Source organism: Apis cerana, linkage group LG2, assembly GCF_029169275.1.
Source record: "Apis cerana isolate GH-2021 linkage group LG2, AcerK_1.0, whole genome shotgun sequence".
Taxonomy (NCBI): domain Eukaryota; kingdom Metazoa; phylum Arthropoda; class Insecta; order Hymenoptera; family Apidae; genus Apis; species Apis cerana.
In genome coordinates this window covers 12,480,650-12,499,299 of record NC_083853.1, presented here as the reverse complement: position 1 = coordinate 12,499,299, position 18,650 = coordinate 12,480,650, and the positions used below count along the sequence as shown (strand labels likewise).

The following is an 18,650-nucleotide window of genomic DNA, read 5'->3' as shown; positions in this document are numbered from 1 at the left end:
TATTCTTTTATAAATAAAAAATATCATATAATATAAAATTATTTAGAATATAATAATGATTAAGGAAAATCAATATTCAAAAATTAATTTTACATGAATTTTTAAATATTTTTTTTTTTCTCGTTTTACTTCTTTTTGTAAGAAAAATTCTTCTTTTAGTGTTATTCCATTATTATTGGAATTATTTTTCTTTTAATAGGTTTTTATTGATTCACTAATAATCGTATTGCTGCTAGACTAACTACACTCATACAAATGTAAATTATCGTATGACTGTTAATTATCGCAAAACCTAACAGTGATGCATTTGTACACACCCAAGACATCAATATTTGCTATCGGTACAAAGTTTATGTACAAACATTTTTAAAGTCAGAAAATATTTTTAAAAAATAATCAAATTAATCATGATTATATTAATTTTTATTACGTTCCAAAATATTTTTTTTTTTTTATTTCAAATGATTAATATAATCAGTAAATAAATTTTGACATAAATCAGAATTATGGAAATATGGTTCTTTAGAGACAGTTTAAAATTTAAAATATACATGTTTGTATTATGTAGATATTTTTAACATCGAAGGCATTGCATCATTGTGGATTTCGTTCGTCAAGAACTATTATATTTTACTACTTGATCGTAATCATCTTTTATGCTCGTTTCGTTTTCAAAATATATTTGTGTAATTTTAAGTATTTGCTATATTATCGCATACCGCAGAAGAAAACGCATTGTTGATTTGGGATCTGATCCAAAAGTTATGCCAACTATATTAATAAGAAGTTAGAGAATTTGAAATAATTTATTGTGATATTATCTTATCATATAAAAAATAATCGACTTCTAATGATCAATATTACTCATCATTAGTTAAACAAAATTTAATTTTAAGTAGATTATTTAATAAAATAAAAATTCGAATTCTTTCATGTTTAAGTAATTAAATCACTCAAATTTTTAATAAATTTTTCTCTCAAAACTGAACTAAACTAATCGACATAGATATTACATTAATACATTTCATCTGATTTAGGTTCCGTTACGTTCAATGCAACCAAGTGCCAGGGGGAACCCCCAGGTTCCCAGTCCTGGCTTATTACGTCCATTTACACCGCCGGATCTTTCTTCTATACCTCATATGGACAGTACACCCCCACAAAACAGCGGTGTTCGTAACAGTTCATCATCTGTAACTGGTCGAACAAACGATGGAATTCAAGAACAATCCGGGCCTTATATCATCGGTAGTCCTATCGACCTCGGCAACATCGATAACGTCGATAATATTGGCCTACATATAGATTCCCTGGCGACTGGACATCGAAGGACACGTGAACACATCGAACTGCAGGAAGCTGGAGCACACGAAACGAGTTCTGAAGGTAAGATGTCTTCATGCTTTGTTATTTATATAATTAAGGACTGAAAAAAGTTTTTGTCAGTAATAGAAATAGCATATAGAATGTAATCTATAAATGCTTGTAAAACGATTGTTATAACTAATTTAATAAGGTTGTAATAAGGTTTTGTTGTAATAAAAAACATAAAAATAATATAGGTCGATAGAAGTTATATATGTGATTTTAGATACCTAGTATTGGATTAACGTACATAATGCAACTTTGTATGGCATTTAAATATGGCAGTACATTTAAATGTCAAGATTTTAAATTATATACTATTTATTCAATGTTTTTGATATTGTCATACGTACTGTTAGATTATGATAAATATTTCAAATGTTGCTCTAATTTGATTTTAATATATTATAAAAAATGAAAATAAGATTATCGTTTTTATACATATTTTGCACATACATTGTTATATTTCCATCAAAATAGCATGAACGGATTGTCCAATAAGGTATAATATCAGTGGTGCGGAGCTACCTCCAACCCACCCCAGCGGAAGTGTCCTTGGCCTATAGTCTACGAGCACCGAGGTTGTTTATTGATGCAACCTTACATATCTCCGTATTCATGGAAAATACTGGTGGAGTACAGCACGGTGCTGACGCCAACTTGTTGCCGATAGCAGGCGCATGCGTTTTCGGGGTAACACGTGTACAGGGCTGTCACATTTTGCGAACACCCTCTTGATAGTAGTGTATTAAACTTAGGAACTTATATTTTTAATAATTCAAGTAACAACTTTTTTGGTATTATATATTAGAAATATTATATAGATGTAAAATATTATATAGGTATATTCATTTATTAAATTATATTTCCATTCAAAATTGTTTTTTTTTAAATTATATTAATATTTGTTATGCTTTTTCATTTATTTTCAAATTATAAATAAAATTTAAATATTAATGCAAACCAAAAATCATCCAAATATTTAGCATGCATAAATTATTCAATCGTTAACAATCTAGTAGACTATATATACCGCGGTAGAAAAGCCGATGATGACCAGTGCCACCTACGAAGTAAATTCAGTGTCTCCCGAGTAAATTCGCAGGCGCGATATGGTTACGGAAATTCTTAATTCGTGAATTTTTGTGAAGTATTTTTGGTTCTAAATAATAATCTTATGTAGATTAATTAAATAAGTTTATATTATACATTCGCGTTTCCATTAGATCGGTAGGGGTGTGGCGGTAAGCGCGAGGCTTCTTCTGTCACAATGACGCAGATATGTAGTTTGTTTAACCGATCGTTATTTCGAGTAGAAAAGTGTTCGATCAGTGTATGTTAACTACTGTTTTATGGAAAGTGTGTAGATTTTCACAAAATATTGATTGCCTGTGTTACTTTTTTTTATTAATTGAAGAAATTCATTATGGCTCATAAAATGTCAAAATCATACATTAGTTTTGTTTCTTATTTTTTTTATTATAACAATTGAAATATTCATATATATTTAAAATTTTTTTAAATTTAATATTGATTAATTTTCAATATCTTCATTTTTCAATCATTATTGATATTTAATCTAATAATCTCATCATATTAAATAGCTTGTCATTATTTTTTATTTTGATATTGTTCAGCTACTTGTTACACAACTGTTTTAGTAGTAGTGACGTACGATGGATAATATATCGCCGGAAGTAATTATTACATGATTGGTGTTGAGAAACTATAGGATATATAAGCTCAAATATTTTGCGTACACGCATGTCGTGAAATAATGTATGTGCATTATCAAGAAATAATCATTCAATACCCATGTCTAATGTTTCATATTATATACTTTTTATTGTATATAATATGATCTGAAAGTAGTAGATATTGGTAACATTTAATATTTCCAAAGTATGTAATAGTATTTACATCAAGATATTTATTATTCATAATATAGATATATTCGGCTGTCCTTGAAAAAATGTTTTTACGAATTTTCCATAAATTATTAAATATATTTAAAAATGTATATACCAATTGTAAATTTTTTAAAAATTTAACTCTATAATAAATATATGATAAAAATTTTTTAATAATATAATAATTTTATATTATTTTTTTATGTATTATAATTTTATCATTAATGTTTTGTTTTAGTATTTTGTAGTAATTATAAAGTTATGAATTAATATAAATTTATTTTAAAATCTTCAATATATATGAAGTTAAAATGAAAATTTAATGATAATTTTATAATGTTAGTGATATTCGAATAATTTTTTATTGTTCAACATTTTTACTGACCGTGATAAAGAAGTTTTTTTATAGAATTTCTTTTTAGATATGCAATTATAACCTCTAAGATAATAATTCAATCGAATTACGTCACTTTCTTAAATAATATAGTAAAATCATTAAGTTTTTTTTCATTTCTAAATCAAGTTTGGATTTTATAATCTAAATTCAAATTATCTTTAATATAATTTAATAGAAAGAAATCCAAAATATTAATAGTTTTATAACCTATGAATAATATTATATTATCATTAATGGAATATCAGACATGTTAGATTTCGTTCATAATAGTGTTTTATTACGCGTTAAATATGAATCGAAGTGCCAAAGACAAGTAAAGTGAAAGACATTTCATTTAATAAACAACAACATGGAAATAGCTGGTACAAAAGTGATACAATGGTTCAACGAACTCAGATCCCGGTTTCATCTTTATTTATACGCTCAAAATCGTAAGTCAAATATTAGAAAAAATATATATATATAAAAATAATTTATGTTTTCATCTATGTATATCATATTTATATATATAAATGAACATTTGAATTATTTTTATATTATTGAAACGGGAAAAATCAAAAAATATTTTTGAAACTATTTATTGAAAATTGGTGAAATGAAAAAATATTAATAAATTTTTCATTCAAATTATACTTTAAATTAAATAAAAATAGCTTTTAAATTAAATAAAAATAGAAAATATTAATAACATAAAATGGTATATATTTTATCGCAGTTGGTCCTGTAAGGGCGGAAAATGGTGGATCCCAAGGTGACGATCAACGGTCTTCACATCAACACGATAGCAGTGAAGAGAGAGTAGTTTTCATAAATGCTCCTCATCAACCAGCGAAATATAGAAATAATCACATTACCACTGCGAAGTACTCATGTCTTTCGTTTATACCTATGTTTCTTTTTGAACAATTTCGTCGATATAGTAATTGTTTCTTCTTATTCATCGCTCTCATGCAGGTACTAAATTTCATCTTTTTTTTTTTAAATGTATATCTTTTTTTTATTTTTTTTTAAATAAATAATATTTTGTTTTTAATTTTAGCAAATACCGGATGTATCACCTACCGGTCGATATACAACTTTGGTTCCATTAATTTTTATTCTTAGTGTATCTGCGTTAAAAGAAATAGTCGAAGATATTGTAAGTACTTAATTAGATATTATTTTCTATAATACTATAATTGTATTGTATTTTACAATACTATAATATTTTAGAAAAGGCATAGGGCAGATGATGAAATTAATATGCGTGAAGTAGAAGTTTTAAGAGATGGTCATTGGCAATGGATACAATGGAGGAAAATTGCTGTTGGTGATGTGGTTAAGGTTGCACCTATTTTCTCCAAGATCATGGATGTGGTAATTATTATTCCTGCTAGAATCGCTTTCTTTAATATGCATAGGTCCGCAACAACAATTTCTTTCCTGCTGATTTGATCTTATTATCATCATCGGAGCCACAGAGTATGTCTTTCATAGAGACTGCCAATTTGGATGGAGAGACCAATTTGAAAATACGACAGGCCCATCCTGACACTGCCAGTCTCTTAGATACTGCTGAATTAATGAATTTTCGTGCAAATATTCAATGTGAACCACCAAACAGACATTTGTATGAATTTAATGGAGTATTGCGAGAATCTAATAAACAGTATGAATATTTATAAAAATTTGAAAAAGTTTATAAATGTAAAAAAATATAAGAAATGTATAAATCAATTTTTAGATCTGTACCTTTGGGACCTGATCAAGTATTGCTTCGTGGTGCAATGTTAAGAAATACACGTTGGGTATTTGGTGTAGTAATTTACACAGGCCATGATACAAAATTAATGCAAAATAATACTACAACTGCACCTTTAAAAAGATCTACTTTAGATCGACTGACCAATACACAAATACTCATGTTATTCTTTATACTTCTTTTGCTGTGCCTTCTATCCTCAATATTTAATATTCTTTGGACTAAAGCTAATAGTGATGGATTATGGTATTTAGGTTTAAATGGTAAACTAATTTATTTTTTAATTTTATTATAAATTATTATAAATTATTTCAAAATTATAAAATAATTATTTATATGTTTCAGAGGAAATGACTAAAAATTTTGCTTTTAATCTTTTAACATTTATTATTTTATTTAATAATTTAATACCTATTTCATTGCAAGTTACATTGGAAGTAGTGAGATATATTCAAGCTACATTTATTAATATGGATATAGAAATGTATCATGCAGATACAGATACACCAGCAATGGCACGTACAAGTAATCTTAATGAAGAACTTGGTATGGTTAATTATGTTTTTACTGATAAAACTGGAACTCTTACAAAAAATGTAATGGAGTTTAAACGATGTTCAATTGGTGGCAAAATATATGAGTGAGTATTTTAAATAATAATCATTTATTATGTATCAATTCATGATTTTAAAAAATGTTTTATAGTTTACCAAATCCAAATTTAAACGGTGACGAAGACGGTACTAGCATCAATACCGAATTAATTAAAGATATTATTGAAGGAAGATCAATACAAGATCTTTCTCGCCCTGTTGATAAAAAAGCTACAAACCATGCAAAAGTAGTACATGAATTTATGATTATGCTTTCTGTATGTCATACTGTTATTCCTGAGAAAATTGACGAAACTATTATTTATCATGCTGCATCTCCAGGTAATGTATTATTATATCAAGATTTCTTTAATGTAATTTTTAATTTAGTCTTCGATTATTATTTATAATTTAATTTTATATTTATTTATTTAAATAGATGAAAGAGCGCTGGTAGATGGAGCACGTAAATTTAATTATGTATTTGATACTCGAACACCTGCTTATGTGGAAATAGTAGCTTTGGGTGAAAGATTTCGTTATGAAATATTAAATGTAATAGAATTTACCTCAGCTAGAAAAAGAATGTCAGTAATTGTGAAAACACCAGAAGGAAAAATCAAACTTTTTTGTAAAGGGGCTGATTCTGTTATTTATGAAAGATTGTCCCCAGTTTCTTTAGAGAATAGTGATCCTGAACAAAATAGTTTGGATAATTTCCAAGATATAACTTTAGAACATTTGGAAGCATTTGCATCTGAAGGTTTAAGAACACTTTGTTTTGCTGTTGCAGATATACCTGACAATTTTTATCAGGTGCATATTTTTTTATTATTTACTTAAATATATTATATTTATTTATAATAAAATTGATGTAATATATTTTTTTTAATAGTGGTGGCGTGAAACTTATCATAATGCAATAATTAGTATAGGAAATCGTGAAAATATGATCGAAAATGCCGCAAATCTTATTGAAACAAAATTAAGATTATTAGGTGCAACTGCTATTGAAGATCAATTACAAGATCAGGTATGTATGATATTTATTTTTCTTTATTCATTTTTGAAAGTGAATTATTGAAAGAAAATTCATAATGTTGTAGGTACCAGAAACAATACAGGCTCTTTTACAGGCTGACATTAATGTATGGGTATTGACTGGTGATAAACAAGAAACTGCTATAAATATTGGCTATTCTTGTAAATTAATTACACATGGAATGCCATTGTACATAATTAATGAATCGTCTTTAGATGTAAGAAAAAATTGAAAATAATATTCTTTATTTTTTTTACATTTTTTTTAAAGAAATTTTTAAGAAAATTTTTCAAATTTAATATTTTTTACAGAAAACAAGAGAAATTATAATACAGCGTTGTCTTGATTTTGGAATTGATTTGAAGTGTCAAAATGATGTAGCTCTTATCATAGATGGAAATACATTAGAATATGCATTATCCTGTGATATTAGAATGGATTTTCTAGATTTATGTTCATCTTGCAAAGTTGTTATTTGTTGTAGAGTTTCACCAATGCAGAAAGCTGAGGTGATTTTTATTTCAAATATATTTAAGTTTTTTATATAATTTTTTTTATTTTTTAACAAAAATAATAATCTAATAGAAATTTTTAGGTGGTTGATTTGATTACAAGTAATAAAAAAGCTGTAACACTTGCGATTGGAGATGGTGCAAATGATGTAGCAATGATCCAGAAAGCCCATATTGGTGTTGGTAAGATTATTATTATTCATTAACTTTTTAACAAACAAATGAGATATATTATCAATTTTTATCATTTCTAGGTATTTCTGGTGTTGAAGGTCTTCAAGCAGCTTGTGCTTCGGATTATTCTATTGCACAATTTCGTTTTCTAAAACGCTTATTATTTGTTCATGGGTCATGGAATTATAGTAGGATGTGTAAACTTATACTTTACTCATTTTACAAAAATATTTGTCTTTATGTCATTGAATTATGGTTTGCTATTTATTCTGGCTGGAGTGGTCAAATTCTTTTTGAGCGGTGGTCGATTGGTCTTTACAATGTTGTAAGATGTAGATTTATATTTTGATATTAAAATATAAATCATTTCACATACTGTATGTATATTATTTACATTAGGTATTTACAGCAGCACCTCCATTAGCTATGGGACTTTTTGATAAAGTATGTTCTGCGGAAACTCATTTAAGTCATCCAGCATTATATGCCACAAAAAATACTGGAGAATCATCATTTAATATTAAAGTATTATATTTCTTCATGTCATTAGTTTTATTTGATATTATATTTTTATACTACATACTTGATATTATTTGCACAGGTATTTTGGATATGGATTGCAAATGCTTTAATACATTCATCTCTTCTTTATTGGTTATCACTATTGGCTCTAAAAGAAGGAATAGTATGGGCAAATGGCCGAGATGGTGGTTATATTGTTTTAGGAAATTTTGTATACACAGTATGTATTAATTGTTAATGAAATCAATTATTAAATAATTACAGTGTTATTTATTTATTGTTAATAGTATGTTGTAGTAACGGTGTGTGGAAAAGCAGGATTAATAATTAATTCTTGGACATGGGTCACTCATTGTGCAATGTGGGGATCTATTATGCTTTGGTTTTTATTTATTTTAATATATAGGTAATTTTCTCGATATATATTTATTTTATGAAAAAATATTAAATTATAATATTTATTAATGTAATTTCAGTAATTTTTGGCCTATTCTAAATGTGGGTGCAGTAATGTTAGGTAACGATAGAATGTTATTTTCTTCACCCGTATTCTGGCTGGGTTTGGTACTTATACCATCAGCAGTACTACTTATGGATATTACAGTTAAGGCGTGAGTATGCATGCATTAAATATTTTAACATATAATATCTAATAACATATTAATAGGTTTCAAAACATGTCTTTTTAGAGTCAAGAATACAGTTTGGAAATCCGTAACTGCGGCAGCTAGAGAAAATGAGATTCGGAAATCTGATCCCGGAGATGTATTCAATAGTCACGACTATAGAAGCTCGTAAGTATTTTTATATATATTTTTTTATATGTATTTTATAGAAATTTATTGGTTAAAAATCAAAATTTCATGATGAAGCAACGCTTTTAATAATTCATATCGATAATTTTTAAAATATTAATATTTTTGCAAGAAATTATAAATTCATATATATTCAAACATATAATGATAGATTTATATTGCATGGAAAATTAGATTATTAAAAACAAAATTATTAAATAATGTTCAATATGCATGGCTTGGTCTTTACAATGTTGAATGTAACATATTAATAAAATCACTTCACAGTAAAATAATATTAATGAATTTTAAAAACATTCATTATTATGATACATAACATTGAATAACAATTCTCACAAAATTTTCAAAAATAACTATCACTTAGATGCATGCATATAGTGCAGTTTCTTAAAAAAGATATTAATTTAATTTGCTTCAATAGCTATCTATTCTTTTCTTTTTTTCTCAAAAATCGAATGATGAATTATTATATTAGATATTGTACAATAATTATAATTAAAACTTTAAATCATCTTAATTGAAAAGAAAAATTATAACAGGAAGTATTCGAAAAGGCGATGGTTAATTCGGTGTTGGACTTCAATCTGGTCGCCACGAAGGCGAAATAAAATCAGAATCTTCCCGATTGCGCTCGTGGCACGGGATTTATGGTTCACTAACCATGCAGAGCATGTCTCAACTACACCATTTCGTATTCCATGACCTTAACGAATTCACGTTTCTACAAATTCCTGTCCACTTTGAAATCCGTAAGCATTTCGATGTTTTTATTTCTTACCTGTTTTCCTAATTTTCCTGTTATCCTAATTCCATTCTTGTCTTTAATTTTTTATTTTTATTGAGTATTATACTTACAGATTATTATGAATGTGCTGTTCTTTTATATGTAATATACATGTAGTATAAAATCTATTATATATAACATGTACATTTATATCTATATAAATAAGATGTATTCTTTGTTTTCTTAGAAAATTAGAATTATTTCATAAATTTAAACATCATATATTAACAAAAAAAAAAATAAAAATATTCATTAAACGTGTTTCTATTTAACCATACATTTTTTATATCATTGATATTAACTTTCATTTTCATTAACATTCAATTCATTATTATTTAATTTCATATCTTATTCTGTATTAACGTTAAGTGAGATTTTCTTTCTAATTTATTAAATGATTTGCAATATGGGCTAGTGATTATTTTATGTGCATAAGTAGCAGTATTAAAAAAGCAAAATTTCCTTAAAAATACCGCGCCTATTTTTACACAAAAAAAATCACGTCAGTATGAAGTAAAAACTTTCTTCGTTAATGCGGTTTTCTGGTATGTTTTATTCGCGGTATCCCGTGAAGGCCTGTGCATGCCATCGCCGAGCTCGCGAGGTGTAAGTACCCCAAGTAGTATATAACTCGTAGTGCTTTTGTAATTTTCTATATTTAAACAAAAGCACTGCTAATTAATCAAATTGCATGATTGTTCGACGTTTCGCTTGCGATGGCACCCAGTACGAATATTATTGATACATGTATCACGAATCTTTTAATGCAACTTCTATATTCTTTTTGTGTCGAAAGTTGGATGGAAATAAGCTGTGACCTCATAGAAGATATTTCTCATATTTTATTAATATTTTAATACTTTGAAATATCATCTTTATTGTATTGATCTCGCTATTAAATTTTTTGTTTTATAGAATTACGTTTTCGAGGGACGCGATTTGTATCCAAATTTTGATGACAAGCTTAGAAATTTTAATAGATTATAGATATTAGAACAACCAAAGGCATCGCGAATTAAAAGAGTCGCACCGATATTTGTTAATATTATTAATAGCACCGCATGAATCATTTTAGAGATAAATAACCATTAGATAGCCAATGAAGAGAAGGTTACACGCGAAATATACAGTTCATCGAATATTATTGAGAGAAAAAAAAAAAATATCGAATATGAACTAATAAGGATGAGGACAACCAATCAAACGAATCTTTCTAAAACAATTTTGAATGCACGGCTTTCCAGATTGACGGAGACGGCGCGGCTACTGAAAAACGTAAAAAGTGTTTTCACCAGGCGATCAAACGCCGCATCCAGAGTTAATGTCGAAGTGGAACTATCACGTAAGTTATGTCATCTATTTACGACGAGCTGCAATCGAGAGAAAGACAAAGAAAAACAAGTATAACAATTCTTTTGTACAGAATTTTTTATCTTCAAAGCTCATCGTTTGTATCTTTTTCTCTACTAATACTTTGTTACTAACAAATGTATTTGTTAAGGGCACGCGCTTATTCACGGCTTCCGCCTATTTAATATAAAGAAAAATATTCTTCAAAATAAGCAATTTTTTTCACAATAATGGCACGTGCATACGCCTTAACAGTGTATATACGCTGTGTTATTAGTCTATAAGTTACACTAATAATATCTGTAACTTGTAAATCTTTTACTAATCTCTATTTGTTCTTGAACATTATCTTCTAAACGTAGTTCCAAAATATAGTTTATAAAAAAGTAGTTAATCTAATAAATATCGATTACAGCAAATTATAACTAATCCTCTCTTCCTGCAAATTGCATGTGTTTTGATTCTTTAATGTTGTGATAACAGAGATTAATAAGTTGCAATCTTTGTTGTTGCACATGCTGCGCGATGCAGATGGATTTGCATTCTCTCAAGAGGAAGGAGGCTCGGTGACTCAAACGGATGTGATCAGAGCTTACGATACAAATCTTCCGAAACCTGGCGGCATGTGATCTTAATTCTACTAGCTAGAAATAGTACACAGATGTATATTCTATATATAGATTTTTTTTTCGACTGATAAAACAAAAAAAAAAAAATTCAAAAAAAAATGAGAGAAAGAGAAGAAGAGAAAAGTTTTCCTAGGAATTCGATACTCGCCAAGCCATACGTAACGCCTGTCTGAGTAACTTTGTTTCACGACTGATTCAACATCTCGATTTTTCTTTCCTTGAAACAAGAAAAATCTTACGGTTTTTAACGATGGGCCTTGTAACAGAGAGTATTAGAGAGACTATCAAACGACAATTCTAAGGAGAAATATTCCTTTTTTTCAATCATTTGCAAAGATCACTTGCAAATAAAAATAAAAAAGATACTAATAAATATATCCTAGATCAGCGGTTCTCAACTGTTTCATAAATTCTGAAATCAAAATTTAAAAATTTCATCAAGGTATATGAATTTAAGATTAAAATTAAGAAAGAAAAAAAAACAAAAAAAAAAAAAACAAAAAAAAAAATAAAAAAAAAAGTCAATATCTTGATTTTTTTTATTTAAACTACTCTGTAGTTATTCAGAATTGAGACAACCATATAAATATAATATTATGAAAATAAATTTTTGGACGATATAAATCTTTATACAAAATTGTATATTGTCCAAATTGTCCATTATCAATTAGCTGCCTCTGACGTACCATCAATAGTATACGTATCGTCAGTAGAGAACCATTGCTCTAGATTATTCTTTTTGATACTCTTATGAGATTTATTATATTTATTATATATCTCGAACTTCATTATATAAAAACTCATACTCTTGATAATCATTGTAATGACTATCGTTGCTGTCTTGTGCATTTAGATGCATTGCATTTCTAAACGCATTTTATCTTAGTTTGGAATGTCTAGATAATTACTACATACTTGGAATGTAGTTATTCCGTTCTTTCTTAGTTCAAAGGGAACTTGGTTTTTTTTTTTTGTTTTTATCGAATTGGGTAAACTTGAAAGCGACAAAATGGAGAATGATTCGATGTGTGACCGGCGATACGTAAGGCGACACAAAGTTCTTGAATGGAAATACAAACACATATATTCTAAATACTAATGCTATCAAATCAATGAGAAAGTATTTGGAAAAAGTTATCGTACGTAATATTCATTGAGTAAGAATAGCGTTTTGTCGATTGTCGTGATATTAGGTGTTAAAAGATCATTGTGGATCGTACGTTTACTCGATTATTATTCTTGTTCCCTCTTTGTTTTTGTTTGATTGTTATTAAATCGAATCGACTGCAATTTTACAATTGTACATATACGATAGTTGTGTCTAGTCAGAAGAATTTGATGTGGAAGAATTTTACGTTTTGAAAGAGATTTACTCTTCCGATCGTTGCAAAAACTCTTTTTTTTTTTTTTTTTTTTTCCTTCTTTTCTTCAAGTTTACGACTGAATAAATCTTATCGAAGAAACAATATGTGCACATGTATAGCAACAATTTTGTGTGCATTATATTCAGAATATATACATATATATATCTATATTCAGAATAAAAAAACATGATGAAAAAAGATATTTATTTTGTTGTAATTGTTAGAAAATGGTTTTAATCAATGATGTTCGAATATATTGTAAGTGGATCTGAAATTTTTATTAAAACGATATATATAAATATGTAAGTACAAAGCACATGTAGATACACTGTTTCAGCAAATGATCGATGTATATAAAAATGTATATATCTATATATATCTATATATATATATATAGTATATATAAATTTACTTAATTTCTACAATTCTTTTACGTTTGTTTTATTTTCTCGTTATTCTTCTTCTTCTTCTTCTTCTTTTTTTTTATTTTATTTTTTTATTTATTTATTTTTTTATTTTATTTAATCCACCGTTATATTGTAGCGTACAACTTACTCCTGATCAACGATGATTAATCGTGCCGTTTGAGGACTACATAAATTGCATTGAAAACTTCAGCCACTCGTAAGGAAGACTTAATAATCACTACTATTTATCAAATGTTTTTATACATTTTTTTTTAACAACGTTTCTAATTCTATCTCGACGAATACTCGAGTGATAATAATAAGTTAAAAATTCCGCTCTCTTATTCGTCTTCCTTTCTTACTGTTGACAATAAACTGCCAAGTTTCCTTAAATTCTTTTGTTCAAGTTATCATCGAGGGTTCCAGTTTCAAGCTGATAAAAAAATTTTCCCGATCCTCCCTGTATCGAGTCTTCAATAAAAATTCCTTCGTGAACGAGTGGCCTGGAAAATTGTATCCCTGAGCCCGTCTCTGACAATCCACCATCCAAGTGACGACGTCTAGAACTCGTTTCATCCTCGGATCCATATCCCTTAATCTCTCCTCTTCCTTGTGACGAAATTTCCTTTTCAAAATGGCGTTGTACCAACGAAAGAAATATTTCCACGCCAAATCCTGTTCCTTGATCGTCCACGTTCCATCCGACTTCTCCTCGTAAATCGTCTTTTCGTCCTTTTTATTCTTCATTCTTGTTAGAATGGAAGCGAAGATATTCCTCCTACTCTCCTGCTTCTGTTCCAAATTATTGCTCTGATTACTTTTCAGCGTCGTATCCCTAATTATACCGATGGACACTTTTTTACAAAGATCGTTTGCATTTTTTATCCCGTCGTGCACGTGGACAACGGTGTCGTGACAATCGTTGGAATTATTTAGATCCAAAAGTCTGAGCAAAAGGTGGCCCACGTACGGCATAAAGGACGAGTTGCAAGTTTCAACTTTGGCCCATGCTTGTCGATACATCTCGGTGCACGGATGTTTGTAAACCTTGCAAAGTCTTTCCATGGTCTCGTATCTGAACGATCAAAAGGATTATTCGTGGAATATGTTCACGGAAATGTACAAGTAGGAATAACGATATTAAATATACCTATTGGCATGATGAGTGCGCAAGTAATTCCACGTTTTTCGCAGTCTGAAAATCGGTGGCGCCTGCAATCCGGCCAAGATCGATCTACACGAATGAAAGTTTCCCATGGCGTAACACTTCTTGGCCGCGTTCACTAGCCTCGCGACGATCCTACTTCTCATGGGTAATTTTTTCACGGCCAGAATTTCGCTCGCCATCAGGCACGATATGCGATGACTGAACGCTATCCACGCCGCCAAGTTGGGCGCGTTCCTCGAACTCCTTTGAAATACCAATATCTCGATTTCCTCCGTCGGGATACGAACGAAGAGATCGCGATCGATCAGGGTCAACTGCATCGCCAGGATGTCACTGTTTATATCCCAAATTGTTATTCTGAAATCCATTCTTAATAATCGTCTCAACTGATCATTGGTACCGCTCTCTTGATTTTCCAGCTTCTTCTTCTTCTTGCAAGATCCGTTCCCGGAGAAGATCCTCTCCAGGAAACTGTACTTCTCCTCGGGGACAATAATGGAATCTTCGTATTGGTATTTCTTTCGCCTGCCGAACAACTTCCGTTTGGACGGTCGTTCCTTCTCTTGGCGAAAATTTCTCAAATGTGTCAAGTGCTGCCTCAGCTCCCTGTTGCGAACAAACGAACCATCATTTAAATCCCTATTCCAATCCCTTTTCTTTCGTTACTACCTGTAAGCGGCAGAGGCGGGCTTGGGTCGGTACCAATATTCCGGCGTCCAAAACAACACGATACGGCCCTTGGTGGTGGCCCCGATCGAGCCAAACCTACCCGATTGCAGAGCGGTGTACGAGATACTGGCCGCCAATTGGCGGCGAGACACGGGAAGTTTCAATTCGGAGTCGATCGGCTGTCGACGTATCGTGACCAAGCTGAAGGATCTTCGGCCTTGGAGGGTGCACCGTTCGCCCGGTTGGACCGACCAGGGGCCAAGGGCGTAATGAAAATGAGGCGCGGTGCAGATACCGTATCTCCTGAAGTGCTTGCAGTACAACGCCTTGCATCGCCCCTTCTTCTTACCCTCCCAAACCTTTACACCACTTTCCATCAGAGCGTAAAAATTGTGCGCCTGTTTCACGCTCATCTCCCTGGTGAACTCGCGTTCCGCGTTAATCGGGCCGAGAACCAATCCCGAGTGGCATTTCTCCGGCACTCCGAACCCGAATCGGGATATCCTCCTCGTCAGGCCCTTTTTCGGACTTCTCCCCTCTTCCTCTTTCTCCCTCTCTCTCGCGATCACCTCGTCCAACGTTTCCTGCCTGTACCACACGCTCCTCTTCTCGATCGCTCTATCCTCCAAGATCTTCGCTTGCAAGTGATTACGGGGGCAACCCTGACAGGTCGTGTAGAATTTGCTCGTGTTGTAATATTTCCGATTATGGTCTCTGATAAACAGCACGTCGCAAAGAACGTCGTTCTTATGCTTCTCCTTGAAGCACCGACACGTAGGCCAGCTACGAGTCACTTTCTCGATCTTGATCGGTGAGAAATCCTCCAGCTCGGTCTTTATATCTTCGAGGCTGGCACCGGCGAATCTTATGGGAATCGGGGCGTATCGACCGTCCATCAACTCGTTGTAAGATGGCCCGAGATACAGATCCTTCTGACACCATGTCGGAGGCGCGTAATCACCGGCGCCTCCGTAATGAGTCCATATTCTGCGTTCAATTCATGAATTACGTTAGGTATATATATATATATAGTATTTAATATTTTTTTTTTAACTTGATAAAGAAGAAGAGAAAAAAGAAAGGAAACGAGAATGATTTAGAAAATTATTCGATATCACCTGCACACTGCCCGTTTCCCATTTTTCTTCGAGTTCTTCCGAATCTCGATCTCCGAGGAAAGGATGTACAAGGTCGTACTGCTCGATGAACTTGCAGCGGTTGTCTCCGACAACGAGCTTCCGTTCATCTTGCTCGCGAGCAAATTCTCCACGTGTTCGCACCATTTCTTCCACAAAATGTTTCTTCTCTGTATACCTCCGAGCTCGTAATAGTTTACTCTTCCGTCGATAAATCTAAATCGGTATTTAATTATCGGTCAACGCGTCGTTCAATCAATTACTTTACTCGTGAAAAAAACTTGGCGAAAGTTGCGAAAGCTGTCGCTTTTTTCGCTGCGACGATTTTTTTTTTTTTTTTTTTTCTCCATTCCTTCTCTCGTGAAATGTCTACCTTGCCTTTAAGGTTTTTCGACGTCTTCTGCTGAATATGCTCAGGTTGACGCATCGTAAAGGATACACTGAAATAAGCTCGAAACTTTCGATGCTGGGATCGAGGGTACGTGGGCAGAAGAATTGCGACTTCTCGTTGAAAATGTCCGCAGCTACGATTAATTTTGAAGGCGTGAGAGCGAGGGAAACTTGTCGGATTCCACGACCGTTCCTGGTCGTTTCGGCAAACGGGGATTCCACGAGGATAACATCGGAGAAGTCTGAATACTCGGAGGCCAATAATTTTTTAATCCTGTTTTGATCCACCTCGGGGTTCCTCGTACGATGACGAGATTTAATTTTACATGTTTGATGCATCGAGTCGGACTTTTGTTCATATAGAGAAAAAAAAAAAAAAAAAATGATACAAGATTCGATACACGACCGGTTAATTTTTTTTTGACACGACCATCGATTTGTACGACGAATTCGCTCGCGAGAGGTTAATAACTTCCGAACGAAGTTGTGATGTAAGCCGATCACTTTTGTTAGAGGGCGTGTTTGCATGTAACTTTTCGAAGCATCGTTGACGAGCTTGAAGTTGTCACAAAAGTGAATCGATCGAAGCAAACTTATCTATTAATCGTTATGTCGTTGTATCATGGACGATATTGGTTTTTCTTTTTTTTTTTTTTTTTTCTTTTCTTTTTTTTACGACACAACTTTAGGATCACTTTGAAATGGGAGAAAGCGAAGAAACGATCTAATTCCATTGGTTATCATCGTTTTTATTTTTCAGTTCAATGCCTCCATCGAGTCTCGCGACCTGTACATTAGTCGGCGACGGAGGGGACTAAGTTTCTTTTAATAGACTCGGGCCTACGTGGTAAAAGGTGTCGCAGTGCCTGTCGTTTCGGTTAATTAAGAGTACTTTAGCTTTATTTTTTTTTATATTTTTTTTTCCTTTTTTCTTTTTTCTTTCCTTTTTTTTTCTTTTTTTTCTTTTTTTTTTCTTTTTTTACTCCTTACTCGCTACGGTACGATAATAAATAACATATAAAAAAAGACATACAGATAAAAGACAAGTAAAAAAGAAGCTCGCCAATAGGGGGAGCGCTTTTTCAATCTAGAATAAAAAAGTCGATGTAAGTTGAAAGAGCGTGCAAAAATGTACAAAGTGGCAGAGGTACATGGTGGACTCCTAAAAAACGACTTGTTTCGACTTATTTTTTTTTTTTTCCTTTTTTTTTCTTTTTTTCCTTTTTATTTTATAAACGAAAGCTAACTTTTTTTTTTTTTTTTTTTTTTGTTTCTTTTATCGATTATTATGCTCCGGGTTCACTTTGATGGTGACTTTGTTGTTCAGAGCGGACGCGAGCTTCTCGACGTTGCTCTGACCCAACTTTCCCGGCTCCGAGTTGGTTGCCTCGTTGTTTGACACCGCTGTGTTTTCGGGGATCGGTTTAATGGTTGGCTGTACTTCCTGAAACACAAAGTGAAACGTTTTCGAGCTATATATATACGCGACTATTTCCTTGAAATTGTTCGCTCGTCGCCTCACGATCACGTTCTTTAGCGATACACGTATAATTAACTTAATTTCTGCCTTTATCGTGCACTACCTGACACACACAATTGCGTTGCGCTTATCTACCGACGATATAATAATAATAACTTTTTTTTTACACGCGCACCGATCTTCGTTTATTTCTTTTTTTTTT

General features: G+C 31.3%; 3 protein-coding genes and 1 long non-coding RNA gene across 50 annotated transcripts in view; 1 reads left to right on the top strand and 3 right to left on the bottom strand.

Annotated features, from left to right (window-relative positions):
- Positions 1-792: 792 nt before the first annotated feature.
- LOC133665681 (uncharacterized) lies at positions 793-1,964 on the bottom strand. Its single transcript, XR_009828846.1, has 2 exons — positions 1,822-1,964; positions 793-1,359 (listed from the first exon to the last, which is right to left on the bottom strand). It is a non-coding gene; the product is annotated as an uncharacterized LOC133665681 (long non-coding RNA).
- LOC108002833 (probable phospholipid-transporting ATPase IA) lies at positions 1,053-18,413 on the top strand. Of its 42 annotated transcripts, none has more exons than XM_062071273.1 (23): positions 2,062-2,698; positions 3,030-3,267; positions 3,848-4,103; positions 4,388-4,626; positions 4,712-4,810; positions 4,885-4,995; positions 5,073-5,320; positions 5,396-5,676; positions 5,759-6,053; positions 6,119-6,348; positions 6,446-6,822; positions 6,902-7,039; positions 7,113-7,265; positions 7,360-7,557; positions 7,644-7,743; positions 7,815-8,059; positions 8,134-8,259; positions 8,336-8,476; positions 8,544-8,662; positions 8,733-8,867; positions 8,946-9,050; positions 11,100-11,197; positions 11,689-13,623. In XM_062071273.1, the coding sequence occupies exons 3-23, from the start codon at positions 4,022-4,024 to the stop codon at positions 11,832-11,834; spliced, it is 3,666 nt and encodes a 1,221-aa protein (XP_061927257.1). In that variant the 5' UTR covers positions 2,062-2,698; positions 3,030-3,267; positions 3,848-4,021; the 3' UTR covers positions 11,835-13,623. The 42 variants fall into 42 exon arrangements, with proteins under 42 accessions (XP_061927245.1, XP_028525055.2, XP_028525056.2 ...); XM_062071280.1 differs by having other exon boundaries at positions 3,027-3,267; positions 3,918-4,103; positions 11,737-13,623; XM_062071266.1 differs by having other exon boundaries at positions 3,027-3,267; positions 3,918-4,103.
- LOC108002939 (uncharacterized) lies at positions 14,002-16,696 on the bottom strand. The gene is made up of 4 exons (XM_017064946.3): positions 16,561-16,696; positions 15,443-16,429; positions 14,756-15,379; positions 14,002-14,680 (listed from the first exon to the last, which is right to left on the bottom strand). Exons 1-4 carry the CDS (start codon positions 16,686-16,688, stop codon positions 14,008-14,010), a joined length of 2,412 nt encoding a protein of 803 aa, XP_016920435.1. The 5' UTR covers positions 16,689-16,696; the 3' UTR covers positions 14,002-14,007.
- Positions 17,697-18,650, bottom strand: part of LOC108002907 (uncharacterized) — a 31,277-nt gene continuing 30,323 nt past the window's right edge. For all 6 annotated transcript variants that reach the window (XM_062071293.1, XM_062071299.1, XM_062071294.1 and 3 more), the window contains one exon: positions 17,697-18,412. In XM_062071293.1, the coding sequence (XP_061927277.1) occupies positions 18,245-18,412 (168 nt within the window). In that variant the 3' untranslated portion in view covers positions 17,697-18,244. The remainder of the gene's footprint in view (positions 18,413-18,650) is intronic.

Excerpts from the sequence above, each read along its gene's own strand:
- LOC108002833 (XM_028669254.2), top strand. The coding sequence starts at position 1,053 with ATGCAACCAAGTGCCAGGGGGAACCCCCAGGTTCCCAGTCCTGGCTTA. Across the intron at positions 6,349-6,445 it reads TTATCATGCTGCATCTCCAG|ATGAAAGAGCGCTGGTAGAT; the intron begins GTAATGTATTAT and ends TTATTTAAATAG. Across the intron at positions 7,744-7,814 it reads GAAAGCCCATATTGGTGTTG|GTATTTCTGGTGTTGAAGGT; the intron begins GTAAGATTATTA and ends TATCATTTCTAG.
- LOC108002939 (XM_017064946.3), bottom strand. The coding sequence starts at position 16,688 with ATGAACGGAAGCTCGTTGTCGGAGACAACCGCTGCAAGTTCATCGAGC. Across the intron at positions 16,430-16,560 it reads GGGAAACGGGCAGTGTGCAG|AATATGGACTCATTACGGAG; the intron begins GTGATATCGAAT and ends AATTGAACGCAG. Across the intron at positions 15,380-15,442 it reads CCCGCCTCTGCCGCTTACAG|GGAGCTGAGGCAGCACTTGA; the intron begins GTAGTAACGAAA and ends TGTTCGCAACAG.